The sequence below is a fragment of the Chlorocebus sabaeus genome, chromosome X, assembly GCF_047675955.1.
Source record: "Chlorocebus sabaeus isolate Y175 chromosome X, mChlSab1.0.hap1, whole genome shotgun sequence".
Classification (NCBI taxonomy): Eukaryota; Metazoa; Chordata; class Mammalia; order Primates; family Cercopithecidae; genus Chlorocebus; species Chlorocebus sabaeus.
Genome location: NC_132933.1, coordinates 3679029 through 3706489, shown reverse-complemented (window position 1 = coordinate 3706489; position 27461 = coordinate 3679029). Strand labels below are relative to the sequence as shown.

The 27461-nt window shown below is 38.7% G+C and overlaps 1 protein-coding gene across 1 annotated transcript in view; it reads right to left on the bottom strand.

Moving 5' to 3' along the window:
* Nucleotides 1-4207: 4207 nt before the first annotated feature.
* The window catches only part of GABRA3 (gamma-aminobutyric acid type A receptor subunit alpha3), a 289627-nt gene continuing 266373 nt past the window's right edge, over nucleotides 4208-27461 (bottom strand). The window contains exons 9-10 of the mRNA XM_007993008.3: nucleotides 25811-26022; nucleotides 4208-6569 (exon numbers count right to left, since the gene is read on the bottom strand). Coding sequence (XP_007991199.1) covers nucleotides 6234-6569; nucleotides 25811-26022 — 548 coding nt within the window. The 3' untranslated portion in view covers nucleotides 4208-6233. The remainder of the gene's footprint in view (nucleotides 6570-25810; nucleotides 26023-27461) is intronic.

Here is a 27461-nt window from a genome sequence, read left to right as displayed (position 1 = left end):
TAGACCAATAGCAGGCTCTGAAATTGAGGCAATAATTAATAGTCTACTAACCAAAAAAAGTCCAGGACCAGATGGATTCACAGTCGAATTCTACCAGAGGTACAAGGAGGAGTTGGTACCATTCCTTCTGAAACTATTCCAATCAATAGAAAAAGAGGGAATCCTCCCTAACTCATTTTATGAGGCCAACATCATCCTGATACCAAAGCCTGACAGAGATACAACAAAAAAAGAGAATTTTAGACCAATATCCCTGATGAACAACAATGCAAAAATCCACAATAAAATACTGGCAAACCGAATCCAGCAACACATCAAAAAGCTTATCCACCATGATCAAGTGGGCTTCATCCCTGGGATGCAAGGCTGGTTCAACATATGCAAATCAATAAACAAAATCCAGCATATAAACAGAACCAAAGACAAGAACCACATGATTATCTCAATAGATGCAGAAAAGGCCTTTGACACAATTCAACAGCCTTTCATGCTAAAAACTCTCAATAAATTCGGTGTTGATAGAACATATCTCAAAATAATAAGAGCTATTTATGAAAAACCCACAGCCAATATCATACTGAATGGGCAAAAACTGGAAGTATTCCCTTTGAAAACTGGCACAAGACAGGGATGCCCTCTCTCACCACTCCTATTCAACATAGTGTTGGAAGTCCTGGCTAGGGCAATCAGGCAAGAGAAAGAAATAAAGGGTATTCAGTTAGGAAAAGAAGAAGTCAAATTGTCCCTATTTGCAGATGACATGATTGTATATTTAGAAAACCCCATTGTCTCAGCCCAAAATCTCCTTAAGCTGATAAGCAACTTCAGCAAAGTCTCAGGATACAGAATCAATGTGCAAAAATCACAAGCATTCTTATACACCAGTAACAGACAGAGAGCCAAATCATGAATGAACTCCCATTCATAATAGCTTCAAAGAGAATAAAATACCTAGGAATCCAACTTACAAGAGATGTAAAGGACCTCTTCAAGAAGAACTACAAACCACTGCTCAGTGAAATAAAAGAGGACACAAACAAATGGAAGAACATATCATGCACATGGATAGGAAGAATCAATATTGTGAAAATGGCCATACTGCCCAAGGTTATTTATAGATTCAATGCCATCCCCATTAAGCTACCAATGACTTTCTTCACAGAATTGGAAAAAACTGTTTTAAAGTTCATATGGAACCAAAAAAGACCCCGCATTGCCAAGACAATCCTAAGCCAAAAGAACAAAGCTGGAGGCATCACGCTCCCCGACTTCAAACTATACTACAAGGCTACAGTAACCAAAACAGCATGGTACTGGTACCAAAACAGAGATAGAGACCAATGGAACAGAACAGAGCCCTCAGAAATAATACCACACATCTGCAGCCATCTGATCTTTGACAAACCTGACAAAAACAAGAAATGGGGAAAGGATTCCCCATTTAATAAATGGTGCTGGGAAAATTGGCTAGCCATAAGTAGAAAACTGAAACTGGATCCTTTCCTTACTCCTTATATGAAAATTAATTCAAGATGGATTAAAGACTTAAATGTTAGACCTAAAACCATAAAAACCCTTGAAGAAAACCTAGGTAATATCATTCAGGACATACGCATGGGCAAGGACTTCATGTCTAAAACACCAAAAGCAATGGCAACAAAAGCCCAAATTGACAAATGGGATCTAATTAAACTAAAGAGCTTCTGCACAGCAAAATAAACTACCATCAGAGTGAACAGGCAACCTACAGAGTGGGAGAAAAGTTTTGCAATCTACTCATCTGACAAAGGGCTAATATCCAGAACCTGTAAAGAACTCAATCAAATTTACAAGAAAAAAAGCAAACAACCCCATCAAAAAGTGGGCAAAGGATATGAACAGACACTTCTCAAAAGAAGACATTCATACAGCCAACAGACACATGAAAGACTGCTCATCATCACTTGCCATCAGAGAAATGCAAATCAAAACCACAATGAGATACCGTCTCACACCAGTTAGAATGGCAATCATTATAAAGTCAGGAAACAACAGGTACTGGAGAGGATGTGGAGAAATAGGAACACTTTTACTCTGTTGGTGGGATTGTAAACTAGTTCAACCATTGTGGAAAATAGTGTGGCGATTCCTCAAGGATCTAGAACTAGAAATACCATTAGACCCAGCCATCCCATTACTGGGGATATACCCAAAGAATTATAAGTCACGCTGCTGTAAAGACACATGCACACATATGTTTATTGTGGCAGTATTCACAATAGCAAAGACTTGGAGTCAACCCAAATGTCCATCAGTGACAGACTGGATTAAGAAAATGTGGCACATATACACCATGGAATACTATGCAGCCATAAAAAAGGATGAGTTCGTGTCGTTTGTAGGGACATGGATGCAGCTGGAAACCATCATTCTCGTCATACTATCGCAAGAACAGAAAACCAAATACCACATGCTCTCATTCATAGGTGGGAATTGAACAATGAGATCACTTGGACATAGGAAGGGGAACACCACACACCGGGTCCTATTGTGGGGAGGGGAGAGAGGAGGGATAGTATTAGGAGATATATCTAATGTAAATGACGAGTTAATGGGTGCAGCATACCAACATGGCACATGTATACATATGTAACAAACCTGCCAGTGGTGCACATGTACCCTAGAACTTAAAGTATACTTAAAAAAAAAAGCTTTTGAAGCTGGAAAGGAGAGATCCCTGCCTCTGCTTCCAATTCTAGGGCACCTTTAACAGAATTCCTCCCAATTACGTCCTTCCTCTTACTTTCCCCTTCCTGGTTCCATTTCCTGCTGGACCTCTTGCAAAGATTCAGGGCCTGGGTAGCCCTCTGAAGGGTGTCATAGCACAGATGCATCCTGGATAGGCCAGTGTGTTGTGCTTGAAGCTTTCAGATGGGTCTGGTGCTCAGTCGTGCCTTCCTCTCCTGCCTTCGGTACTCTAGCACAAGGAACTTATAGATCATTAAATGAACCCCCAAATTTAAAAGCCCATGGGAGCAAACAGCTGTTTCATTAGGGAAAAGCTATTTAAAGTGGCTTAAAATAGAGCACATTTATTAGTACTACTTTACAAGGTTGCACTTTGCATTTGTTTGTTTCTATTAGTCTCCATGCATCATGATGTGGCTAGCCTCCTCTCCAACACTGCCATGAAGAAATCCTCCTGCATGTAGCTCTGGTCCAGATTCACATTCATTTATTCAATAAATATTTACTGAATACCTACTATGTGCTAGACACTCTTCCCACAGCCTCTAGACTGGCACCCTCAACGAACTGCTGGGGAGAACTCTCTCATGCTCTGAATACCATAAATACTCAAGTCCCAGCCGGTGACAGGGTTTCAAACTCTCGGAGAACTCAGCAACACATTTGCTTATGGGAACAGCTTGAGCTTTCCACTAAGACTAAGGGAATAGTTTCCAAAGGCAAAGTAGTTTCAGAAAGTTTTGAAAGAAACAGCAACACTTAAATATTGGTATCAGGCAATTTTACAAAACAGGCTGCCCCCACTGTCTGTCGCATGGTTGTTCTGGGGGTGTGATTGAACTGCCCAGGGACAGTGGGATTGCTGCAGCAGTAGGACATTCATCAGAGCTGGAACATTCATTGAGTGTCAGATGGTACAAGTCCATGCTTTTATTTTGGATGAGAAAAAATTGTATGTGATTTGACATGCTCTCCCAATACTTTTCCCATCCCTTAGGAGCTGATGATTTCCTCAAGCAGATCTCATGAGATCATTTCCCAAATGTCTTCTAACTCTGTAAGAAATAAGTGTCATCATCCATTTCCCAACACATGGCTCAACCAATAAAAGACTTACTCTCAATTTGACTAATAATTATTGCTTAAGGGAACTGCTGACAAAGGGAAAATAGTAGGCCATGGAAAAGAGAAATCTTTCAGAATTACAATGAAAATACATTTCTCTGTTTCCTGGGAGTGGGTGAATTTAGCAGAAGAAGCAATACAGCTTTTTCATAATATTTCATATTGGGTAATGAGACCCTTGAGTCAATCAAAGCTATGTTTTCACACGAGTTTCACTTTGGATCACTGTAATACATTTCTTACTCTAGGGGTACCTTTCTTCTATCTTATTATAATGGTGGTTAAGAAGCGGAAAGTAACGGTGGCATGAGATTGGGGATGAAAGTCAAAAACATAGTACTGTCTGTGTTAGGCAAAGAGTGACCAAAGAAAGTTCTGCAGACCAAGTACAATTCAGAAAGGGTTTAATAAACAGCAGCTAAACATTGCACCAAAGCATTTGGAAACACAATTTCTATAGAGAGGCAAAGATCAGGCTTCCATTCGAAGTTCCTTAAGACAATCATTAACAGCCCCGCCCTCCCCCCGCCCCCCAATATCCCCACATATCCACAAGACTACACTCTTCTAGTCATGAATTTACCTACAGACACACTCTTAGGAATAATGGGACTGGCATGCATTATCCCAGCAATGGCAAGGAAGCAGGGGATGGGGAAAAGATGGATGAAAAGGCAACCAGCAGCTAATGATACACCCCTTAGGAGCTTTGTTCAGCGGGTGGGCAGGGATAATCTGCTTGTGGTGCCCTCGTAACTTTACCCTGGGCTTCTAGGATACTCCGGACTAGTGCAGGTATTCAGAGCCAAAGTGGCTGGGGCTGCCATCATAAACAGTCTCATTCTCTTGGGCTGAGACTATTAAAAGTGATCTTCTTGGGTGACACGTTGTGATTTTCTAAAAACCTTTTTGGTGCCCAACCAAGTTCCACTAATGACCCAGAAGGCCTGCTGAGATCATGCTGATTCTGAGGTCACGGTGGACCTGGCTTCTCAGCCCTTTATTTTGGCCTTTGGAAAGGGGCACATGATAGCTCTTTATTAACTTGTAAGGAGCCTAGGCAAATCATTCAAACTTCTGGGATTCAGGTTATCTACCTTATAAAAATTGCATATTTACACCTGTGTCTTTTACTCACGTTAACATTAAGAACAAATGGCCTCTAAATAATATATTATAAAATTGTCAATAAAGTTAATGATCTAGTTGACTCAATATTGACTAGAGATATTTATTTGTATGAATTTCCAATTCACCCTTCATAGAATCGGCATCAACAGAGGACCAGAGGTTCCCGATATGGTGGGACAAAAATGCCTGGGCCAGGGTGTGGAATGTGGAGTGTACGGAAGGAAGAATTTGACTTTCATCTGCCAGTAGCCTTCTCTTTTGAGCTAGACTTCAATCCTCAACTACCATCCACTCCAAATCTCTTGCCCAATCCAGTATAGGCTAGTTGCCTTGGCAGGGAGATGACTTTTATATCTCTCCCATATGTAAAAAAAGTGTTTTTTTTTTTTTTTTTTTCTAGATCACTGTTTCTATTTGCAACTTTTTTATTTAAATAAAAAATACTTGATCATTTTTTCCTGGAAAGTTTACAGGTGGTAATGAGTCCAAATTAAGTAGTGCTCAGTTGGCTACAAGGGTGTCAAAGGCAGTGGGGAAAGATCTTCTGGAGGAGAGATGTACCAAGGAGGGGACTATTTTCCTGAGGGGCTGGACATGGCAGGGCACCAATCATCTTGGCACCAGGCTGGCATAGCTAGTTCTATTTATTTTGGCCATACATGGTAGACAGTGGTTGGTACCAATTGTCCCCACTGATTTCCAAACTAAGAAATGGGTTGGGGGTATAGAATTGACTCCCAACTTTGCTATCAGTACTTATGCCTAGTAGGCCTTGCTGAAGGCAGGGGAGGTGTCACGCAAGATCACATGGCATAGCCCAACCTGGCTGCCTAGTAAGTTAGAATCATCTGATCTAGATGGCCAGTCAACAATTCTCCTTGTTCTGGGCCTCTCAAACAGCCAAGGCTTCCACTATAGAGAGTAGAATCTCTAGTTCTTTTTGCAGTGGGCAGAGTGCAATAAAATACATGCAGTACCCTCAGCTAGGGGAGACTGGCAGACTAAAATGAGCAACTGGACAAATGGCAGTGTTTGGCTTTGATGGGGTTATACTGAGCAATATTGGAGGGACAAGTAATTTTTCTGTAGTTTTTTTTTCATAGAGATTCATAAATATGAATTGAGAGTCACAGCTTGGTAGAGGGGTAAAAAGAAGAATCCTGAAATACATGAAGGGGAGCCCCGGGGTTTGGGTGCCTGGATGCTTCACAGGGTATACAGTGCTCTGGTTGCTGCACTGCCATCACTATCTACTGTTTGCGGATCATGCCCTTGATAGCTGACTCTCGGTTGACATACGTGGCCCAATAGACCAGATTGAATATGGCAAAGAGCACAGGAAAGATGATGCGGGAAATTTTGTCAACCTTGCTGACACTGTTGTAGGTCTTGGTCTCAGTTGGGCTGTCCTGCACGTAGGTGGCCTTGGGTGAAGCAATGATTGTTGGGGTTGAGGAGGCACTGGGAGCAGCGCCCTTGGAGATGGTGGAAAATTCAGTGTCCTTGGCCAGGTTGATGGGATAGGTGGTTCCCACGATGTTGAAGGTGGTGCTGGTTTTCTTTGCTGGGGCTGCTGGTGTTTTCTTCTAGAGGCCGGGAAAAAGAGGGGGAGAAAGGGAGAAAAAAACAAAGCTAATTAATTCATTACACAGAGAACCTTCAGAGACTACAGGGAGGAGGAGCCATGAGGGAAGTTAAGAAACAGGGGCCATGTAGCCAATAGCACTAGTAGCCAGGTTTGTGTCAAGGAATAACTGAAGATGTGTATGAAAACAGGAAACGTGGATCACCCTGGCTTACTAGCTATGTCGCTTTGGCTAAGTCACTTTTCCTCTTCATGTCTCAGTTTCTTCATCTGTAAAATGAGGATCAAAATAATTTTCAGGATTGTTTAGAGGATCAGATGAGAGAATGGAGCTAGAAATTGCCAATAAACTGTGGAACGTTTGTCACATGTAGAATCTTATATATCATGTAATTTGATCCTCAGAGCAACCCCTATGAGGTAGGTGGATGAGATTACTCTCATTTGACAGATGAGAAAACAGCCTCAGACAAAATGGCAGAGCCTAACTTGCAATCTGGCAAGAGATTTTTATCCAGGGCTGCACTGTGCTGCTTTCTATAGGCCCCAGACACTTTTTGGTTACCCGAGGATTAACTCCAAAAGGCCGTGACCATCAAGTGACACATCTCCTGTGAATAAGACAGCTTGGTGAGTCTGAAAAGTCATTTTGTCATAAAGACAATATATACCATGGCATGTTGACATGCATCATTACAACAACATTACAACCCTTCATGCAGTGTAACTGTTCAGCAAGCTCAGGAGCAGGCCAAGGCTTTCCACATAGCTATGTAAAAGACTCTCTGACATAACAAAGGCAGAGATAGATGGGGAGCTGCTATGTCACTGCCCTTTGTGCTTATTTTTTAAGAGTGAAAGAAACTCAAACACCCAGTGGGAAGAAAGCACACCCACATGCCATTTTGCTCTCATATACAGTATGAACTTGTGTATACAGAGAGCCTCACTGGGCCTCCCCTGGTGCAGAAGAGAGAAGAGGAGACAACGCTTAGGCCTGGATACGAATTGAGGAGCTGAAGAACAGGAGGGGCCAGGGGAGGAGGCCAGCCCCAACCCCATGCCAAATGCGGTGGCCTAGCTCATGGTCTATAGATGGTTTGCTGCCTCATTCCTCACTCTGGCCTTTTCTTCTTTCCATCCCAGTTTGCTCTAGGGAAAAGTGGGTATAGATGAGCTTCAGAAATGCCCTAATTTCATACACCTCATGAGTCCATCCTTGATGTTACTTTGCTTCCCAGAACCCAGGCTTCACTTCTTTATTCCTTCACTTCCTACTTGCTTTCTTTGTGTGTTCCTCTATTTCCATCCTCTCTTGCTGACCCCTTGTCTCCTAATCTCTTCATATACCCTTTCTTCTTAACTTCAGAGTTCCCATCATTCTTATTTTTTCTCCTTTATACCTAACTGCCATTTACTATTGTGATCCTAATAACTTTTCCCCAATATTTACTGAATGCTTACTGGGCCAAGGACTATGCTAGGTACTTAGAGATAAATGGAAAGGGTAAAACATGAGTCCCTCTCTTCCAGGAGTTCACACTCGGGTGTGGGAGAAAGTCCTTTAAGCACATCATTGCCATTGAATGTGATCAGACTTCTCAAAGATCTGCACCAAGTGCTATGGGAATTCGGTCAAAGGAGGGACAAAGTACCTGCTGGCATTGGAAAAGTTGGCTCAGAGAAGGCAATGAAGTTTATGGTCTGGGTCACAAAAGATGAGCAGGAGCTCATCAGATGAGCATGTGGCAAAGGCCAGTACATAAGCCAAGGCCATCTTATTTATTTATTTTAGAGACATGGGTCTTGCTCTGTCACCTGGGCTGGTGAGCCTTGGTGTGAACATAGTTCACTACAGTCTTGAACTCCTGGGCTCAAGTGATTCTCCTGCCTCAGGCTCCTGAGTAGCTGGGACTACAGGCGTGTGCCACCATGCCCAGCTAATTTTTTTCTTTTTTAATTTAGAGATGACATCTCACTATGTTGCCCAGGCTGGTCTTGTACTCCTGGCTTCAGGTGATCCTCCCACCTTGGCTTCCAAAAGCACTGGGATTACATGTGCAAGCCACTACACCTGGCCAAGGGCACTGTTTTTTGAGTTGACAAGAAGTTTACCATAGCTGGGCCACAGTGTGCATGGCAAAGAGTTTCAGAAACTGAGGCTGTGTAAAACAGGCAGCAGCAAGCCCTTGAAAGGCCTTATATGCTATGCTCTCTTGCTCTGTCTGCTTATTTTGGCCTCAGCGTTTTCAGTCATGGAGGGGAAATGCAACAGATGAGAGGATGTTGGTTTACGTAAATTGAACAGTCTGACTAATAGGATATTTGAAAGCAATATTATTTCTCCTTGGGGATTGCAATCACATTGTTACAAGTGGAAGGGGGACAGAACTCTAAGGTTTCTAAAAGCCTTGTAAATTATTTAAATACTACATGGGACTCATTTATAATTAGCAAATTCATTGTGTAAATAGAGTCCTGCTGCTAAATGTCTTTGCTATTAAATAAAAGGGTGCTTTACTTGTTTGCCAACTTGCTCATTAATTTGCTTAGTAAACTCTTTTCTCATGGGTAGACCAAAAATTATAGAAAAGAAAGAAAAGACAAAAGAAAGGAAAGAAAATATCGCCCTGACTTTTCTAGAAGCTTTTACATATGTCATTCCACTTAGCTGTCTTATAAACTGGCTATGACCAAGTCTCTGAAACAATGATTCTGAACAATGAATACTTTTTTTTAGCTCCATAAGCACTTTATGTTCTATAGATGGGGAGAAGTAGCAATCAAGTTAATCACAGATTTTTTAAGTAGTAAGGGAAAATTACCTTTTAATTTCTTCCACCATTTTCAACATGACACATTTTAATCAGCCACTACAATTTTTTACCTAAATCATTAAAGAAGGAAATCAAAGCAAAATTTGAGTTTCAAGAAAATAGGAAAACAAGCCATAGATTAATGGTAATATTTACCCATTTCTACACCTAGTTTTCCAGTAATTCTCCTTGATAGATACAGATTGAGATGACTTAACTTTGACCGAATTGTCATTCTATTCCTATCCCTTAGCCAAATATCTGGCTCTTAGGCAAATGATGGATGTTTACTGAATGAAAAAATACCCACTATTGAAGATTATCAGTATGACTTCTTGTTTGTTTCCCCTGAGTCTTGACCTTTGATGCATAGACAGCATGTCTCCAAAGTTCAGCCTAGGGCAATTTCCTAACCAAAAAGTGGAAATTGACTTCTCCAAATTTCGCAAGGAGTTTGAATCCAGAACAAGAACGCCTTTACTTCTAAAAATCTAGTGGGTTTGTGATGAGGCAATGAAAACTTTTATAGAGAAATGCATATCCCACTCAAGTCTTCCTCCAATGATACTTCTGCTGTCAATTGTCTCTAAAGGTGAAACTCAACTAGAACCTCAGAGTATATACTTACATGGTCCAGTGCCTCTGTGTCAACCCCCTTGCAGGTGCTCAGCTTTTCTGAGCCCGTGGGGCAGAAGTGGAGCAAAGCAATGGAATATATGCTATGTGGGATTCACAGATGAATAAAACCAGCAACAAAAACCCAAACAACTCAATTTAAAATGGGGCAATTTAAAAATGGGCAAAGGACTTGAGTAGACATATCTCCAAAAAAGATTTACAAATGGCCAAAAATCACATGAAAATATGCTAAACATCACTAATCAGAAATGCAAATCAAAGCCATGAGACCCCACCTCACATTATGATGGGTACTACCAAAAAACTCCAGAAAATATCAAGTGTTGGCAAGGATATGGAGAAATTGAAACCCTTGTGCACTATTGGGAATGTAAAATGGTGCAACCACTATGGAAAATGTTGTGATGGTTCCTCAAAAACTTACAAATAGAATCACTATATGATTCAGCTGTTCCACTTCTGAGTATATATCCCCAAATTATAAGCAGGGTCTCAAAGAGATATTTGCATACCCATGTTCATAGCTTTATTACTCCCAATAGACAAATGGTGGAAGCAATCCAAGTGTCCATTGAGAGAACAATAAACAAAATGTGATATACACACACAATGAATTCATTCCATTCACAATCATTCAACCTCACAAAGGAAGGAAATTCTGATACATACTACAACAGACATGAATCTTGAGGTTGCTAAATGAAATAAGCCAGTCACAAAAGGATAATTGTTACGTGATTTCACTTCTATGACATATCTAGAGTAGCAAATTCATAGAGACAGAAAGCATAATGGTGGCTGCCAGGGGCTAGGGCAGAAAGGAATGGGGAGTTGTTGTTTAATGAATACAGATTTCCAGTTTTGCAAGATGAAAAGGGTTCAGGAGACTGCATAGCAATGTGAATGTATTTAATGGGACTGAACTACACAATTCAAATTGGTTAAGGTTATATATATTTACCATTATGTGTACACACACACACACACACACACACACACACACACGATAAATCAGAGACCCTACCCTCAGGAAATCTAGTTTAATGAGGAAGGTTAATTAAAATAAGAGAGAATTAAAATATAAGGGAGAAGGCACAAATTAGAAACATTCAGAGGGGCATAAATAATGAATCAAGGGAGTTCAAGAGAAGAAAGAATTTGGAAAGGTCAAGTAAGTCAATGGAAAGGAGAGAAAATGCAGATGAAAGAAAAATAATCACTTGTACCACCTTCCTGAAAAGGCGGGGGGAGGGGGTTATCTAGAGCATAAGTGTGGAATTTCCCAGGTCTAGATCACAGCTGAGAAGGAAAGAGTAGATGAGATTAGATACCATCTATATTTTGGTGGAGAGAAAGGAGCCCAGTAGGTTGAGGGAAATCTCATACAATGGCTTCTACATTCCCCATGAGGAAGGTAAAATAAATAGTAAGGATTTAAACTAGAATATATGCATATATGTGTGTGTGTGTGTGTGTGTGTGTGTGTATGTGTGTGTGTATTTTTTTTTTTTTTTTTTTTGAGCTGGAGTTTCGCTCTTGTTGACCAGGCTGGAGTGCAATGGCGTGATCTTGGCTCACTGCAATCTCTGCCTCCCGGGTTCAAGCAATTCTCTTTCCTCAGCCTCCTGAGTAGCTGGGATTACAGACATGTGCCACCACCCCCAGCCCAATCCCTGGCTAATTTTGTATTTTTAGTAGAGAAGGGGGTTTCTCCATTTGGTCATGCTGGTCTTGAACTCCTGACCTCAGGTGTTTTTTTCAGAATCTGTACTCAATTCTTGGCTTGCCAAAGTGCTGGGATTACAGGCATGAGCCACCGCGCCTGGCTGATTTAAACCAGATTTTGTAGGATAAAGAAGACAGAACTAATTAGGGACAGAGAGTAACTGCAGGCATAGGTTGAAGGAACAGCAGAATTCAAAAATACACTCATTAATGTCACCAACCCATCAATAGTAATAGATTTTTTTTTTCAGAGAGAAATAGAGGACTTGGATTAAAGTGACTAGGGAGGTCAAGAGTGCTGGTGAGTGACTGCAGTGATACACTACGGTACCTATGCTGAATAGAGAAGCAAGGAAAACATAGGAAATCATCCATTTATTTAATATTTTCTGTGTCTACAATGTGACAGGTTCTGTGCTAGGTGGTTGGGGTGCAGGAATAAGTGGTAAAACACAACTCCTGCCCTAAAGGAGTTCACATTCCAGTGAGGGGGAAGGAGGACATGTAATAAACATAGAAGCAAACAAATATATAAAGCAATGTAATGTCAGGAGGTGAGAATTATCATGGAAGCACATAAAGCAGGGCAGTGAAGAAAAAGATGATGAATGCTAGTGAGAGAAGGTCTGCCTGAGAAGGTAAGTAGAGACCTGAACAAAATAAGAAAGCAAGTTGTGAAAAGATCTCAACAATAAACATTTCATAAAGAATGGTAATGACAAAGTACCTGGGCTTGGAATGAAAGTGATTCGTCAAGAATCATCAAGGAGGCTGGGTGCGGTGGCTCACGCCTGTAATCCAGGCACTTTGGGAGGCTGGGGCGGGCAGATCATGAGGTCAGATCGAGACCATCCTGGCAAACACAGTGAAACCCCATCTCTACTAAAAATACAAAAAAATTAGACGAGCACGGTGGTACATGCCTGTAGTCCCAGCTGCTCAGGAGGCTGAAGCAGGAGAATCGCTTGAACCCAGGAGATGGAGGTTGCAGTGAGCAGAGGTTGCGCCACTGTACTCCAGCCAGGGTGACAGAGCGTGTCTCCATCTCATAAATAAATAAATAATAAACAAACAAACAAATAAATAAATAAATAAAAAGAATCATCAAGGAGGCCACTATGGGATGAGTGAGTGGAGTGAATGAAAATTCAAAAAAGATGCTAAAAGGTACCATCATAGATCTAAGGACAAGATCCTGGAAGGTTTTGAGCACCATGGTAAGAATAATGGAATTTGATCTAAATGTAGTGGGAAGCCATTAAAATATTTGGAGCAGAATTTTTATAATTTACTATTTTAATTGATCTTCCCTACTGTTGGGCAGAGAACAGATGTGTAGCCATGAAAGTAGAGGACTAAAATTAGGATGTTAGTCCTAATGAGGCTAGTGAGAGGTGTGGTGTGTTGAAAGATATGGAGAAAAGTAGACAGATTCAAGTTATATTGTGAATGTAGAGGAGTCAGGACTTGCTGATGAGTTAGGTTTGGGTTTTCTGAGAGCAGAGTGGGGGACAGGTGAGAAAAACAAAAGAATTAAGAATGGATTCCAGGTTTTTGGCCTGAGCATCTGGAAGAATAGTGACATTATTGGCTGTGCTGGGAAGACTTGAAGAAGAGCAGGTTTAGGGGGAAGAGGAGTTGTGTTTGGATATAAGAATTACATTTTTATCAGACATCCCAATAGGAATATAATCCTAATAGAGACGTACACAGTTACATATATCAGTCTGCAGCTCAGGGGAAAGGTCTGGGCTAGAGATACATATTTGGGAATTGTTTGCCTCTAGATGGCCATTGATTCAATGTCTTGGGATTGAATGAGGTCGCTTGAGAAGTGAGTACAGAATCAGAAAATAAAAAAGAGATCTGACTGCTGACTGGTCTGCAGATCTGACTGATCTGCCCTGAAATGCTCTAACGTTTAGTGCTGGAAAGAAGACAAGGATAGTGCAAAGAAAATACCAAGGATGAACAAGAAAAACAGGAAATCCTGATGTATGAGAATCCAAGTGAGGAGTTGACACTTCAATGAAGACATCTTTAATGTAAAAGAATGAGAGAGTAATGGTCTGAAAGCAGTACTGGGGATTAACATGATGTAAACTACACTTCTGGAAAATGGGAATCAGATTAACAGCTTCTGCCAAGCAGGAAGGCAGTTGGAAGGAAGTCTCAACTGAGAATCACATGTCAGTTAAAACAGGAGGTGGACGGGTCATTCAATGAAGAAGCTGCTGGTGCAGAATGTTCTGTCTTCCCATGAACAGGAGTTCCTGAGGGAAGTGAGGGACAGTTTATGAGGAGTAAGAGGATAAGTCAAGAAAAAAAAAACACAGAAGAGGATAAGGATAAGAAGTGAGAGGAGGATAAATAACCATAGAGAAAATTACAATTTGGGTATTGACCAAGGATGACATGGAGGCGAGCCCTGTGGAACATATGGCCTCGTGTGTCCACAACTTTCATTACAAAACTCTTCTGATGTCAAGTAACAGTTCCAAAAATACTAACACAATTAGCTGACTTACTGTCAGTTTTTCTGAAAAAACAAAACAAGAAAAAAACAACAAAACACGAAAACAAAAACAAAACACTAGAACAAATATACAGGCAGTTAGATTGGTTCATTTCTGAAACCTTTGCCTAGTCCTGGAAACAGTAGCAGTGCCTGGTAAATGGGACAATCCAGACCTCATTTAATAGGCTCAATTCTAGTTTATGATGTCAGAGGAGTCATCTAACTGAAAAACAAAGAGAGAACTTGGGGCAGTTGCAAATAAAGTGAACTGGTTGTAGAAATCCTATATATGAAATGAATACAGTAATGAGAGAATACAGTAATGTTGGTAAGTTGAGCAAGATGAAGAAAAATAGAGTGAGAAAGCCAGATGAAGTGAACATCAAAGGACGAAACTTTTTGCATGAAGTAAAGGAGTAAACAGTGGCCTGGAAGCAGCAGGAGGGAATGAAGGAGTGGCTTCCACTTGCAAGGGCAGTAGATTTTTTAGGAAACAGTCAAGTGTTCAGTAAGGTAAACAGAACAAAATAGAGAGGAAGCATTTTGGATTTATCTCTCCTGTGACACTCAGCATTTGGTCCTATATCAGTGCTCTGTCTGTATATGTGTGTATATATATATGGATATATGCCTTACTTTTCTTAGACCATTAGCTCCTGAGTGCTGGGACCATGTGGTTTAGTTTTGCATGCCACAGGTATTCCAGAAATAATTGCCGTGTGTGTGTGTGTGTGTGTGTGTGTATTTCAATCGAGACTATGATTACTGTCAGGCCACTTATACCTACTGCAGAGCAAGGTAGGAAAACCACCAGTTTATGAGTAAAACTTAACCCATATTGAATGTTATTTACCCAACAAAGAAATACTAAGGGGTGACTTGACTTGTGGCTACAATTGCAGGAATGACCTATAGACTTAAAAGCCATTAAGGACAAGAAACTAAGCTTTTCCAAGGTTTAGAGAGAATGTGAATGTTTTCTCCAATGTAAAAAAGATAAAAATTTTATTCTGGAGTATTTCAAAATAAAAAAAATAGAGTCCAAGCATTATTTCTTTTTTGCAAAATTTATACAAGAAGTTATACAAATTTTGCAAATGCTCCTAAGAATAATTTTCCTCTTTTTATTTTCTTTTTTTAAATATACTTTAAGTTCTAGGGTACATGTGCACCACTGGCAGGTTTGGTACATATGTATACATGTGCCATGTTGGTGTGCTGCACCCATTAACTCGTCATTTACATTAGGTATATCTCCTAATGCTATTCCTCCCCCCGTCCCCTCCCCACAATAGGCCCCGGTGTGTGATGTTGCCCTTCCTGTGTCCAAGTGATCTCATTGTTCAATTCCCACCTATGAATGAGAATATGCGGTATTTGGTTTTCTGTTCTTGAGATAGTTTGCTGAGAATGATGGTTTCCAGCTGCATCCATGTCCCTACAAAGGACACAAACTCATCCTTTTTTATGGCTGCATAGTATTCCATGGTGTATATGTGCCACATTTTCTTAATCCAGTCTGTCACTGATGGACATTTGGGTTGATTCCAAGTCTTTGCTATTGTGAACAGTGCTGCAATAAACATACGTGTGCATGTGTCTTTATAGCAGCATGACTTATAATCCTTTGGGTATATCCCCAGTAATGGGATGGCTGGGTCTAATGGTGTTTCGAGTTCTAGATCCTTGAGGAATCGCCACACTGTTTTCCACAATGGTTGAACTAGTTTACAGTCCCACCAACAGTGTAAAAGTGTTTCTATTTCTCCACATCCTCTCCAGCACCTGTTGTTTCCTGATTTTTTATTAATTGCCGTTCTAACTGGTGTGAGATGATATCTCATTGTGGTTTTGATTTGCATTTCTCTGATGGCCAGTGATGATGAGCAGTTTTTCATGTGTCTGTTGGCTGTATGAATGTCTTCTTTTGAGAAGTGTCTGTTCATATCCTTTGCCCACTTTTTGATGGGGTTGTTTGCTTTTTTCTTGTAAATTTGATTGAGTTCTTTATAGGTTTTGGATATTAGCCCTTTGTCAGATGAGTAGATTGCAAAACTTTTCTCCCATTCTGTAGGTTGCCTGTTCACTCTGAAGGTAGTTTCTTTTGCTGTGCAGAAGCTCTTTAGTTTAATAAGATCCCATTTGTCAATTTTGGCTTTTGTTGCCGTTGCTTTTGCTGTTTTAGACATGAAGTCCTTGCCCATGCCTATGTCCTGAATGGTATTACCTAGGTTTTCTTCAAGGGTTTTTGTGGTTTTAGGTCTAACATTTAAGTCTCTAATCCATCTTGAATTAATTTTCGTATAATGAGTAAGGAAAGGATCCATTTTCAGCTTTCTACTTATGGCTAGCCAATTTTCCCAGCACCATTTGAAAACAAAAAAAGAGAGTCCAAGCTTTACTATTTTTTTTGCAAAATTTATACAAGAAGTTATATAAATTTTGCAAATGGTTCTAAGAATAATTTTCCTCTTTTTAAATGTTGAGATTTGTTTTTTCACTTAACTTTCCTTTTATTATTTTTGATGTTGAATAACTTAAAGTAGTAATGGACATAGTTTAAAAAATTGAAGTTGAGAACTTATTAAAATCAAGAAACCCTTACCCCAATGCACCCAAACCGATTGTCCAGCCCCTTGTTGGTGTTTATTTTTAATTCTCTTAGGTGATATTAATACTTCTAATAGTTATTTCTATACTTTTATACAATATATTTATACTGCTACCAGTTTTGCTTACTACCAGTTGTCTTTTCATGATAAATAATGATTTATTTCACAAATGTAACCCTTCCTGAATCCTCTACTACAATTATAGCAAAATTTTTAGTTCTATCAATAACCAGTGGTGATAACGTTATAAATGACTATATAAATCCCTCTAGTATCCATCTGCAAACTGGACTGGTTCCTTTGCAAATTTGCCTGCTGCGCAGTTGTCACTTTAGTACTTCACTTTTTATAATTTTTATTTCTATTCATTCATTTTTAATTGACAGATGAAATTGCATATATTTATCATGTACAAAATGATGTTTTGAAATATGTGTACGTTATGGAATGGCTATATTGAGCTAATTAACATATGCATTGCCTCACACAGTTATCATTTTCTGTGATTAGAACATTTAAAATCTACTCTTAGCAGTCTTCAAGAATAGAGAACATTGCTATTAACTACAGTCACCTTGTTGTACAATAGGTCTCTTGAACTTATTCTTATCTAAGTAAAATTTTGTATTTTACTACAACAAGTACCCTTGACTTCCAGTCCCCAGTAACCACCAAACCACCATTCTACCTTCTGCTTCTGTGAGTTCAACTTTTTTTCTTTTCTTTTCTTTTTTTTTTTTTTTTTTTTTCCGGAGTCTCGCTCTGTCGCTCAGGCTGGGATGGAGTGTGGTGGCAGATCTCAGCTTGCTGCAAGCTCCGCCTCCCGGGTTCACAACATTCTCCTGCCTCAGCCTCCCGGAGCCTGCCATCACATCTGTTCTAACAGGTTTTTGTTTGTTTGTTTGTTTGTTTGTTTGTTTGTTTGTTTGTTTGTTTTGTAGGGTCTTTAGGGTTTTCTATATATAAGATCAGGCCATCCATATGCAGGGACAATTTGACTTCTTCCTTTCCAATTTGGATACCTTTTATTTCTTTCTCTTGTTGAATTGCTCTGGATAGGTCTTCCAATACTGTGGTGAGAGTGGACATGCTTGTCTTGTTACTAACTTAGAGAAAAATCTTTTAACTTTTTACCATTGAGTATAATGTTAGCTGTGGGTTTGTCATATATGGCCTTTATTGTGATGAGGTACATTTCTTGTATATCTAATTAGTTGATAGGTTTTTCTTTTATCATGAAAGAATGTTGAATTTTGTCAAATGCTTTTTCTGCATCTATTGAGATGACGAACTGGTTTTGGACTTCATTCTGTTAATGTGGTATAGCATATTTATATATTTGCACATGTTATACTATGGGATAAATCCCACTTGGTCAAGGTGAATAATTTTTTTTAAGTTTACGATTTAACCCTTACAGCCATTACACACACACACACACACACACACACACACACATACACACATATATTTATTTATTAAGAAGTTCTGGGGAATCATTCTTTTAATGTACTGTTAACTTTGGTGTGCTAGAATTTTGTTGAGGATTTTTACATCTATTTTGTTCATCGGGGATATTGACCTGTAATTTTCTTTTCTTGTAGTATATTTGCCTGTCTTTGGTATGAGGGTAATGCTGGCCATATAAAATGAGTTTGGAAGTATTCCCTTTTCATTTTTTTGGAAGGATTTGAGAATGATTGGTATTAGTTCTTCTTTAAGTGCTTGGTAGAATTCAGCAGTGAAGGCATCAGGTCCTGGGCTTTTCTTTGATGGGAGACTTTTTGTTACTGATTCAGCTCCTTACTAATTATTGGTCTGTTCAGATATTCCATTGCCTCATGATTCAGTCTTAGCAGGTGATGTATGTCTAGGAATTTATCTATTACTTCTAGATTATCAGTTTGTTGGCATATAATTGTTTATAGTAATCTGTTATGATCCTTTGTTTTTCTGTGATATCAGTTGTTAACATCTCCTCTTTCATTTTTTATTTTTTGTATTTGAGTCTTCTCTCTTTTTTCTTAGTCTAAAGGTTTGTCTATTTTGTTTATTTTTTGAAAAAAACATGTCTTAGTTTTAATGATCTTTTCTATTGTTTTTTAAATTCCTGATTTCATGTATTTCTGCTCTGATCTTTATTCTTTGCTTCTTTCTAGTAACTTTGGGCTTAGTTCTTCTTTTTCTGGTTCCTCAAGGCATAAAGTTAGATTGCTTATTTGAGATCTTTATTCTTTTTTGATGTAGGTGTTTCTTGCTATAACCTTCCTTCTTCTTAGAACTGCTTTGGCTGCATCTCATAAGTTTTGGTACATTGTATGCCTATTTTTTTCTCAAGATACATTAAATTTCCCTTTTAATTTCTCCTTTGACTTATTGGTTGTTCAGGAGAATGTTGTTTAATTTCCACGTATTTGTAAATTATTCAAAATTATTCTCTTTATTGCTTTCAAGTTTCATACTATTGTGGTTGGGAAAGATACTTGATATAATTTTTCTTTTTAAATTTGGATGAACTTCCTGGTTTCATTCCTAGATCTCTTACTTTTCCTTTCACATTCTTTTTTTAATGCCCTACTTATAGATTGATTTCCTTTAATTTATTTTCCTACTTCTCTATTGAAATTTTTATTTTGGCAATTCTTTTTAATTTCAATACCTCTTCCTTATTCTCTAATTTCTTTTTGTATGGCATCCTGTTCTTATTTTATTAATATTATGTATTTACAAATCTAAAGTAAAAGTTTTGTTTTTCTTACATTCTCTTTAATTTCCTAAATTATGTCTGTCCCCTCCCTTCAAGGTGAGGTGTTCCTTTTTAGTTTGTTTGCCTGTTTGTTTTTGTTTTAATCTTTGCTATTCTCTTTCACATTGCAAACTTTTAATTGGTGATCCTTGATATCCCAGTATTATTTGGCAACAGAGAAGATGTCTGTTTGCTCATGTAGCTAACCCAAGCTTGTTGATTGGTGGGCTGTGATTTAGGATGATTAGGTAAAGTAGGTCATTTTGAGGCGGTACTTCAAAATGTTACTATGCAAAAATTTTCCTTTGGGGATGCTCAGTTTCTTTAGAAGAGCAACCCTGCTGTTTTTTTCCTGGAGAGTACACATCTGGCTAGAGACATTTCACATATTGAGCAGGCTCTGGAGTCTCAACTACTCTGTACACAGACTTTTGTTCTGTTCTCTATTGTATCTAGCGCTTCTTAACACTGAATTTCTCCAGGGTTATGTTTTACTGCAGTTTGATAAATCAGTTGTTACAACCTCCATCCATGTTCATTCTTCTATAGATGTGTTAATATCTCTTGTCTGACTGACATCCCTTGTCCTGCTCACCTTGTGGTTTTATGCCTGTTTTATTCCATTTTAGCGGAATCTTCAAAGGAAGCAGTGATAAAAACGTGGTTGATCATCAAAAATCCACAGTTCATCTATTTTCTAGAGTGCGGTTACAGGGTAGTGAGTTATCTTCATTAGAAAATGAGGTTTTATTTCCATATCTTCTTTTTTTCCTTTATAATGTTTCCTCTCACATTTTATCTAATGCCTGATCATAATACAGATCACAAATAAATTTTAAAATCAGTTATATTATTTTAAAACTGTTTTATGCTCACCCATTCTAGCTTTAGGAGGCAAAAAGGTTTAATATGTCTCTCTAATGGAAGAAAAAAGAAAATTAGTTATTATTAAATTCTAATATTTTCACTTCCAATGCACCTCAAGATTTTTTCTGTTCATCTCACTATTAGTTGCTCCACATTGTAGCAGTGCAGACAAAGCATAGCACCTGTACATTAGAGATCCATTTTTGTGCATTCCATACTTTTTTTCAATTCTCATAATATGCTTCTTGAGATAACTTAAAGGGACTGACCGTAGAGAGAGACTAAAGAGGAAGACAGACCACTATCTTTGCAAAATAGTTTTATAATATTCTTTTTGTTCTCTCTATTTAAAGTTTTAGCACTTTTTAAATGGAGAAATGGTCATCATTTCTGATGTCTAGCTCTAGAGTTTCTAACAATCTATTTGAGTCCTCTCTCTGTCTTCAAACCACTTCCACTCCTCTTGCTGGACATAAAAAAAAAAATCTGTCTCATTTTTTATAAAACATCATGGAAGCCTTGCAGGTATCTGAAAATAGCAATAATCATCCCCCTGAGGCATTTGTCCCTCCTCTAGTGTAGTAACCAAACTGGAACAGTGTACTCTAAGCATGGGCCCAACAGTACAAAATAAAAAGGGCTTATCCCCTCACTAGTTCTAGGTGATTCTTAACTCAGACCCAAATCAAATTGAGCTTTCCAAGAGTTGTACCACAAAGTAGGTGTACATTAGTTTGCATTTTCTTCATATCCTAGCATTTTATTTTCAATGTTTAATTGTTAAGCTTTTTAATCCCAGATCTATTTTTGTACCTATGTGTAAGAATTTATATTTGATTTAGCAAATGTTAATATTTTAATTTAAGCTTGTCCTTTCAAATTAGAAATCCTATTTGATTCCTAATTCAGAAAATACTCATTCCCCAACCAATATTCATTAATGCCAGCTTATAAATTTGAGTCTTCTACCCTATATGTCTTCATCTGAGTCATTAATAACAACATTTGAAAAAGCAACAGTATGGTGATTCCTCAAGGATCTAGATCTAGAAGTACCATATGACCCAGCCATCCCATTACTGGGTATATACCCAAAGGATTATAAATCATGCTGCTATAAAGACACATGCACACGTATGTTTATTGCAGCACTGTTCACAATAGCAAAGACTTGGAATCAACCCAAATGTCCATCAGTGACAGACTGGATTAAGAAAATGTGGCACATATACACCATGGAATACTATGCAGCCATAAAAAAGGATGAGTTTGTGTCCTTTGTAGGGACATGGATGCAGCTGGAAACCATCATTCTTAGCAAACTATCACAAGAACAGAAAACCAAACACCGCATGCTCTCACTCATAGGTGGGAACTGAACAATGAGATCACTTGGACTCGGGAAGGGGAACATCACACACCGGGGCCTATCATGGGGAGGGGGGAGGGGGGAGGGATTGCATTGGGAGTTATACCTGATGTAAATGACGAGTTGATGGGTGCTGACGAGTTGATGGGTGCAGCACACCAACATGGCACAAGTATATATATGTAACAAACCTGCACGTTATGCACATGTACCCTAGAACTTAAAGTATAATAATAATAATAATAATAGTAATAATAATAAGATAAATCAAAAAAAAAAAAGAAAAAGAAAAAGCAGGGTCAAAGACAAAGTCCTGTAGTGTATCCGCAGGGACCTCCATTCAGTTTGGTGTCTGTCATTCCATCAGTTTATTTATTTATTTATTTATTTATTTATTTATAGACAGAGCCTCTCTCTGTTGCCCAGGCTGGAGTGCAGTGGCACAATCTCGACTTACTGCAACCTCCGCCTCCCGGGTTCAAGTGATTCTCCCGTCTCAGCCTCCCAAGTAGTATGCCATCATGCCCGGCTATGTTTTGTAATTTTGTAGAGATGGGGTTCCGCCATGTTGGCCAGGCTGGTCTTGAACTCCTGACCTCAAGTTATCTGCCTGCTTTGGCCTCCCAAAGTGTTGGGATTACAGGTGTGAGCCACTGCACCCAGTGCCATCAGTTAATTCTATTTGATTTGAATTGGTCAACCAACTACATCAGCCTAATTGTACTATTTTTTCACCTTCCTTCCTTCTTTCCTTCTTTCCTTTATCTCTCTCTCTCTCTCCTCTCTCTCTTCTTTTTTTAATTTGACATCGTCTCACTCTGTTGCCCAGGCTGGAGTGCAGTGGTGCGATTTTGGCTCACTGTAGTCTGAACTTCCCAAGCTCAGATGATCCTCCCACCTCAGCCTCCTGACTAGTTGGGACTACAGGCATGTGCACCCACGTCCAGATAATTATTAATTTTTTTTTTGAGATGGTATTTTACCATGTTGCCCAGGCTGGTCTCAAATTCCTGAGCTAAAGCAATCTGCCACCACCACATCCAGCCTGCTTCCTTTTCTTCATGGAGGTATAATTTTTAAAAAGTTAGTCAAATGTTTTATTAAAATCTATGATATTTTCTGGTTCACTAGTCCAATAAACTGTTGATAAATGCCCATGAGGTTAGTTTGATATAATTTTTTATTAGTGAACTCAAGCTGTATATCACTGATTGTTGCTAACTGCTCCTAAAATATCTATCTGTTTAATAATATATTTTAGGGAACTTCCAGTTTAATATGTCAGAGTACGGATATCTTTGTTCACTTTTCCTCTCTGGAACCAACCAAAAACAATAAGATGAGAAATAAAAACCAAAACTCTATCTTTGGTGAAACTTAATAGCTTTTATAACCTTAATCCCAAAAAGTAAGGACTCCTAAGTGAAGTGAAAGTGAAAGTAAAAGTGAAGTGCAGTGAAAATCAGATCAGGGTGAAGATGACACTGAGGATACCTGCTGCTCCAGATTTCTGGTCAAGGATAGTGTCCCAAAAGTGTGTGGCATGACCTGACAAAGGAAAGAAACAATCCCTGTTTTGAAATAAAATCAGTTTTCAAGCTGGTAATGAGAACATCCTGGAACTCTGACTACCACTTAGTGGCAGAGGAGACAGAGACTGGAAGATTAAAGAATATAACACTATACACACATACACATGCACAAGCACATACACAAACACACACAGAGACATGCACACAGACACCTGTATCAACATAGAGGGATTTCCTGTGAACAAGGGAAAGTTCTTACTAGTCAGAAGTAGAATCACAACCACAGGGAAGACTACTCATAAGAGATTATATAGACAACAAGTGATGCTCAAACTACTCTCTACTACTCATTGTCAGCTACTCATTACTATCCTGCCAGCTCTCTCAGTTACTCCCCCAAATGATACTTCCATACATAACAAGGGTAGTAGAAAATTTCTCTAATGCAACTTCAAGTAATAATTGAAGACTAACTATCATGGTACTAATACAAACTTTGTTACAAAAGGAAGAAAATGGCCAATTGAGTATTGTAATTAATGTCTTAATGGAGTCATCAGAGAAAGAGAATGTGACCCATGGATTGTACAACAGCTCAACTATTATTTAAGTATAAACACAATAGACATTGATTTTATACATTCAAAACAGAAGAAAATATGGTTCCCATGAGACCATCTTAAAGAAACTTACAGAAGTTAGCTAAATGATGAGATCATATGGACACATAGAGGGAAACAACACATACTGGGGCCTTTGGGAAAGTGGGGGGAAGAAGGAGGGAGAGGATCATTAAAAATAACTCATGAATACTAGGCTTAATATCTGGGTGATAAAATAATCTGTACAGCATACAGCCAACCCATATGACACAAGCTTACCTATATAACAAACCTGCACTTGTACCCCTGAACTTAAAAGTTAAAAAAAGGAATTGATGTAAATATACAATGAACAGAAATGATAGATACAAGGACAATTTTAAGAAAAGAACCCATTTAAATGTAGAACTATGACTGAACAATTGTAAGATTTACAATAGCATGGAAGGATATAAGTGTTATAAAACGTAATAATGGAGCAATAGTAGTATAGCAAACAGAAGTAAGGAGATGACAGGAACTGGTAGAGAGAAGGAGAGGTAGGAGTGGGTGTGTACTGATTTCCTTATATTCATCGTGGGTGGGGGGCTAACAGACCCTGTTCCTAGCTGATAAACCAAGTTATAGAGGAATAAATATATTTTAAGGGTACAAAGGTAACAACTAGATTAAGTACAATAAAACCAACGAAAAAAATCCTATGGTAGATAGAGTAGATTAAGGAAGTAGAACTACACTTATTTCTTCATAATTTATAGCAAGGAGTTAATAAATTTTATCTAAATAAGTAAAAATTATTCAAAAATTTTGCCAACTCATCAGTCTATACTCTATGCAATACATATTTTCTCCCAATTTGAAAAATCATTACCATTTCTCTTCTCCATGATTATTTGAGGAGTACCAGGATGGTCCTGAGATCACATTTGCCAGTTCCTCTTAGCATATTTTGATAATCTTCACCTAGTTCTAGCGACCTGAACTTATTTAAAGCATCCAGGGACAACAATCTTGATTTGACTGTGTTCATGTTTTATTCCTATCAATGTAGTTGGTTTAATGATTTTAATCTCTCTTCTTCATTCCCATCAATGCACCAATCCAGTCAACATTTATTCAGCTTTTACTGTGAGTCAGATGCTACGCAAGGATATTGGCTAGCTAGAAATAAGATGTAGACAAGCCCTGCCCTCAAAATGTTCAAGTCTAGTGAGAGGAAGACAAAAACTAATACAAATAAATTATTTTAATATCAGAAGCACCCATGCCTCAAGAAAAGGTAAATCTGTGAATGATTCCAGAAAGGCTCTATGGAGAAAGTAACATTTCAGTTGAGTCTTAAAGAATGAGTAGGTCTTTAGCAAGCAGGGGAAAAAACAAACAGCATCTCAGGTACAGAATACAAAATAAGCAGACACAGAAGGAAAAATGATCATTTTGTTTTGACTATAATTTGAATATACTGGAAAGAGGGGCAGAGGTGGCCTTAGAGATTGTACTCTGGGTTGAAGATAGAGTCCAAGCCTCTGAGTGACTTTGTAAGTACCAATGGGTCCCCCTTGAATCTAGCAGCATCACATTTAGGTTTGATCCTTCACCACAAGACATCAATCCTCCATGATACCTGCCCTCTTTTCTTTGCCCTTAGACAACATGCCAGGTTGCCAAGAAGCACTCCATTTGAGAATTGGATTGATGACCCCAGTGAATAGCACATAGCCCTGCCCAGTTCTTGCAGGCTATAGACTGCCCACTCCTGGTCCCAATACAGGTCTCTCAGGGGGTGCTTCTCAGTTCTTCTTTTGCTATATCTCACCTTCATCTCCAGGGCCTCTGGTACTTTCTTGCCTTCCCAAGCCCAACTCCGCTTGGTGAAATAGTTGACAGTGGCAAATTCAATCAGTGCAGAAAATACAAAGGCATAACAGACGGCTATGAACCAGTCCATGGCCGTCGCATATGCCACTTTAGGTAAGGAATTTCTGGCACTGATACTCAAGGTGGTCATGGTAAGCACAGTGGTGACACCTGAGGAGAGAAAAGATGAGAACCAGTTGCAACTGAAAGACTTTGAGAACTTATTCGATGAAATCACTGATTACCTATTTGAAAGGAGAAGCTTTACCCCACTCAAAATGGCCCCTTTAAAATAAAATAAAATTAAAAAAAAAAAAAAACACCAGACTATCAAATCTGATGGGTCCACCTAGTAACCAGCCCATTCCACTTGGCAGAAGACTATATAGGCATCTGCAATGGATTACATTTAATTGTTGTCCTCTAGCTTCTGCTATATTTCCGTTGAAGAGCAGGTAGCCCATTTCATTGTAAGAGAGCATTTTAATTAGAGAAAAACTAGCTCACGAACTGAAATCTGGCTTCTTCTAGCTACTGGCCCACAGACCAATCTTGGAGTTTCTTCTGTGGCCATGCAAGGAAAAAAATCTGCTCCTTACTCTACAGAACAGGCCTTCAGAGACTTAAAAAGGGCTATGGTTCCTTGCAAAACTACTCATCTTCAGAATGAACATGGAGATTCATGTTCACCTCATGAACTCCTTTTCTTGTTTACTTCCTTTCCTATCCTGGCTTTTTTTTTTTTTTTTTTCTGAATAGCCTAGAACTGAGCCCAAGACTCAGGACATGGTCAGAATTCAGTAGGATGCTTACTTCCTTAATTTTGGACACTCTTCTGATAATGCAGCAAACTATTGTGGAAAGTGGTTCTGTAGCTGCATCACACCCTAGGTCCCTACTGGGCTTTGTGAACGATGAAAACTATTCTGAAATCTGTTTCTCGGGAGTTTTTGCCAAATCCAAGCTTGTCTTTAGATCAATTGATTCTTTTTTGGGGGGAGTGCTATTCCAAATTCAAGGCTAAATTTTATTTACGTTTAAATTATATTTTACGTTTTTTCTAATCTTTTCATATTTTAGTTATGCATGTGAAAATACATATATATATATAAAATTGTGATTAACAGTATAAGCTTTAGAGTCAGAATGAACTAGGCTGAAAACTGGGCAACCTCGCTTACTAGTAATATGACCTTGAATAAGGTGTTTTACCCCAGACAGCCTCAGTTTATCATGTGTAAAAGGGGGGTGATAACACCAGACAATACAGAGATTTGTTGGGGATTGAAGATTATATATATATATATATATATAGTCTATAGTATAATACCTGACACAGAGTAATCATTCCATGAATAGTAACTTCTGTAATTAACACCACTATTGTCTTTACTGTTGTTTGAACAATAGTGTTGTTCATACTATGTAATTAATTATAACAGTATAATTAGTGTTAACAACAATATTATCATAATAATTTTATAATTGCTAGCAATGTGTTCCTAGTCTCAATGAGTACTACACTAGAAGTTAGATGTTCTGAGTGCTCCCACTTACTTGCTTTGTATCTTAGGCAATTTCTTTATTCTCTCTGTGCCTCCATTTTGCTC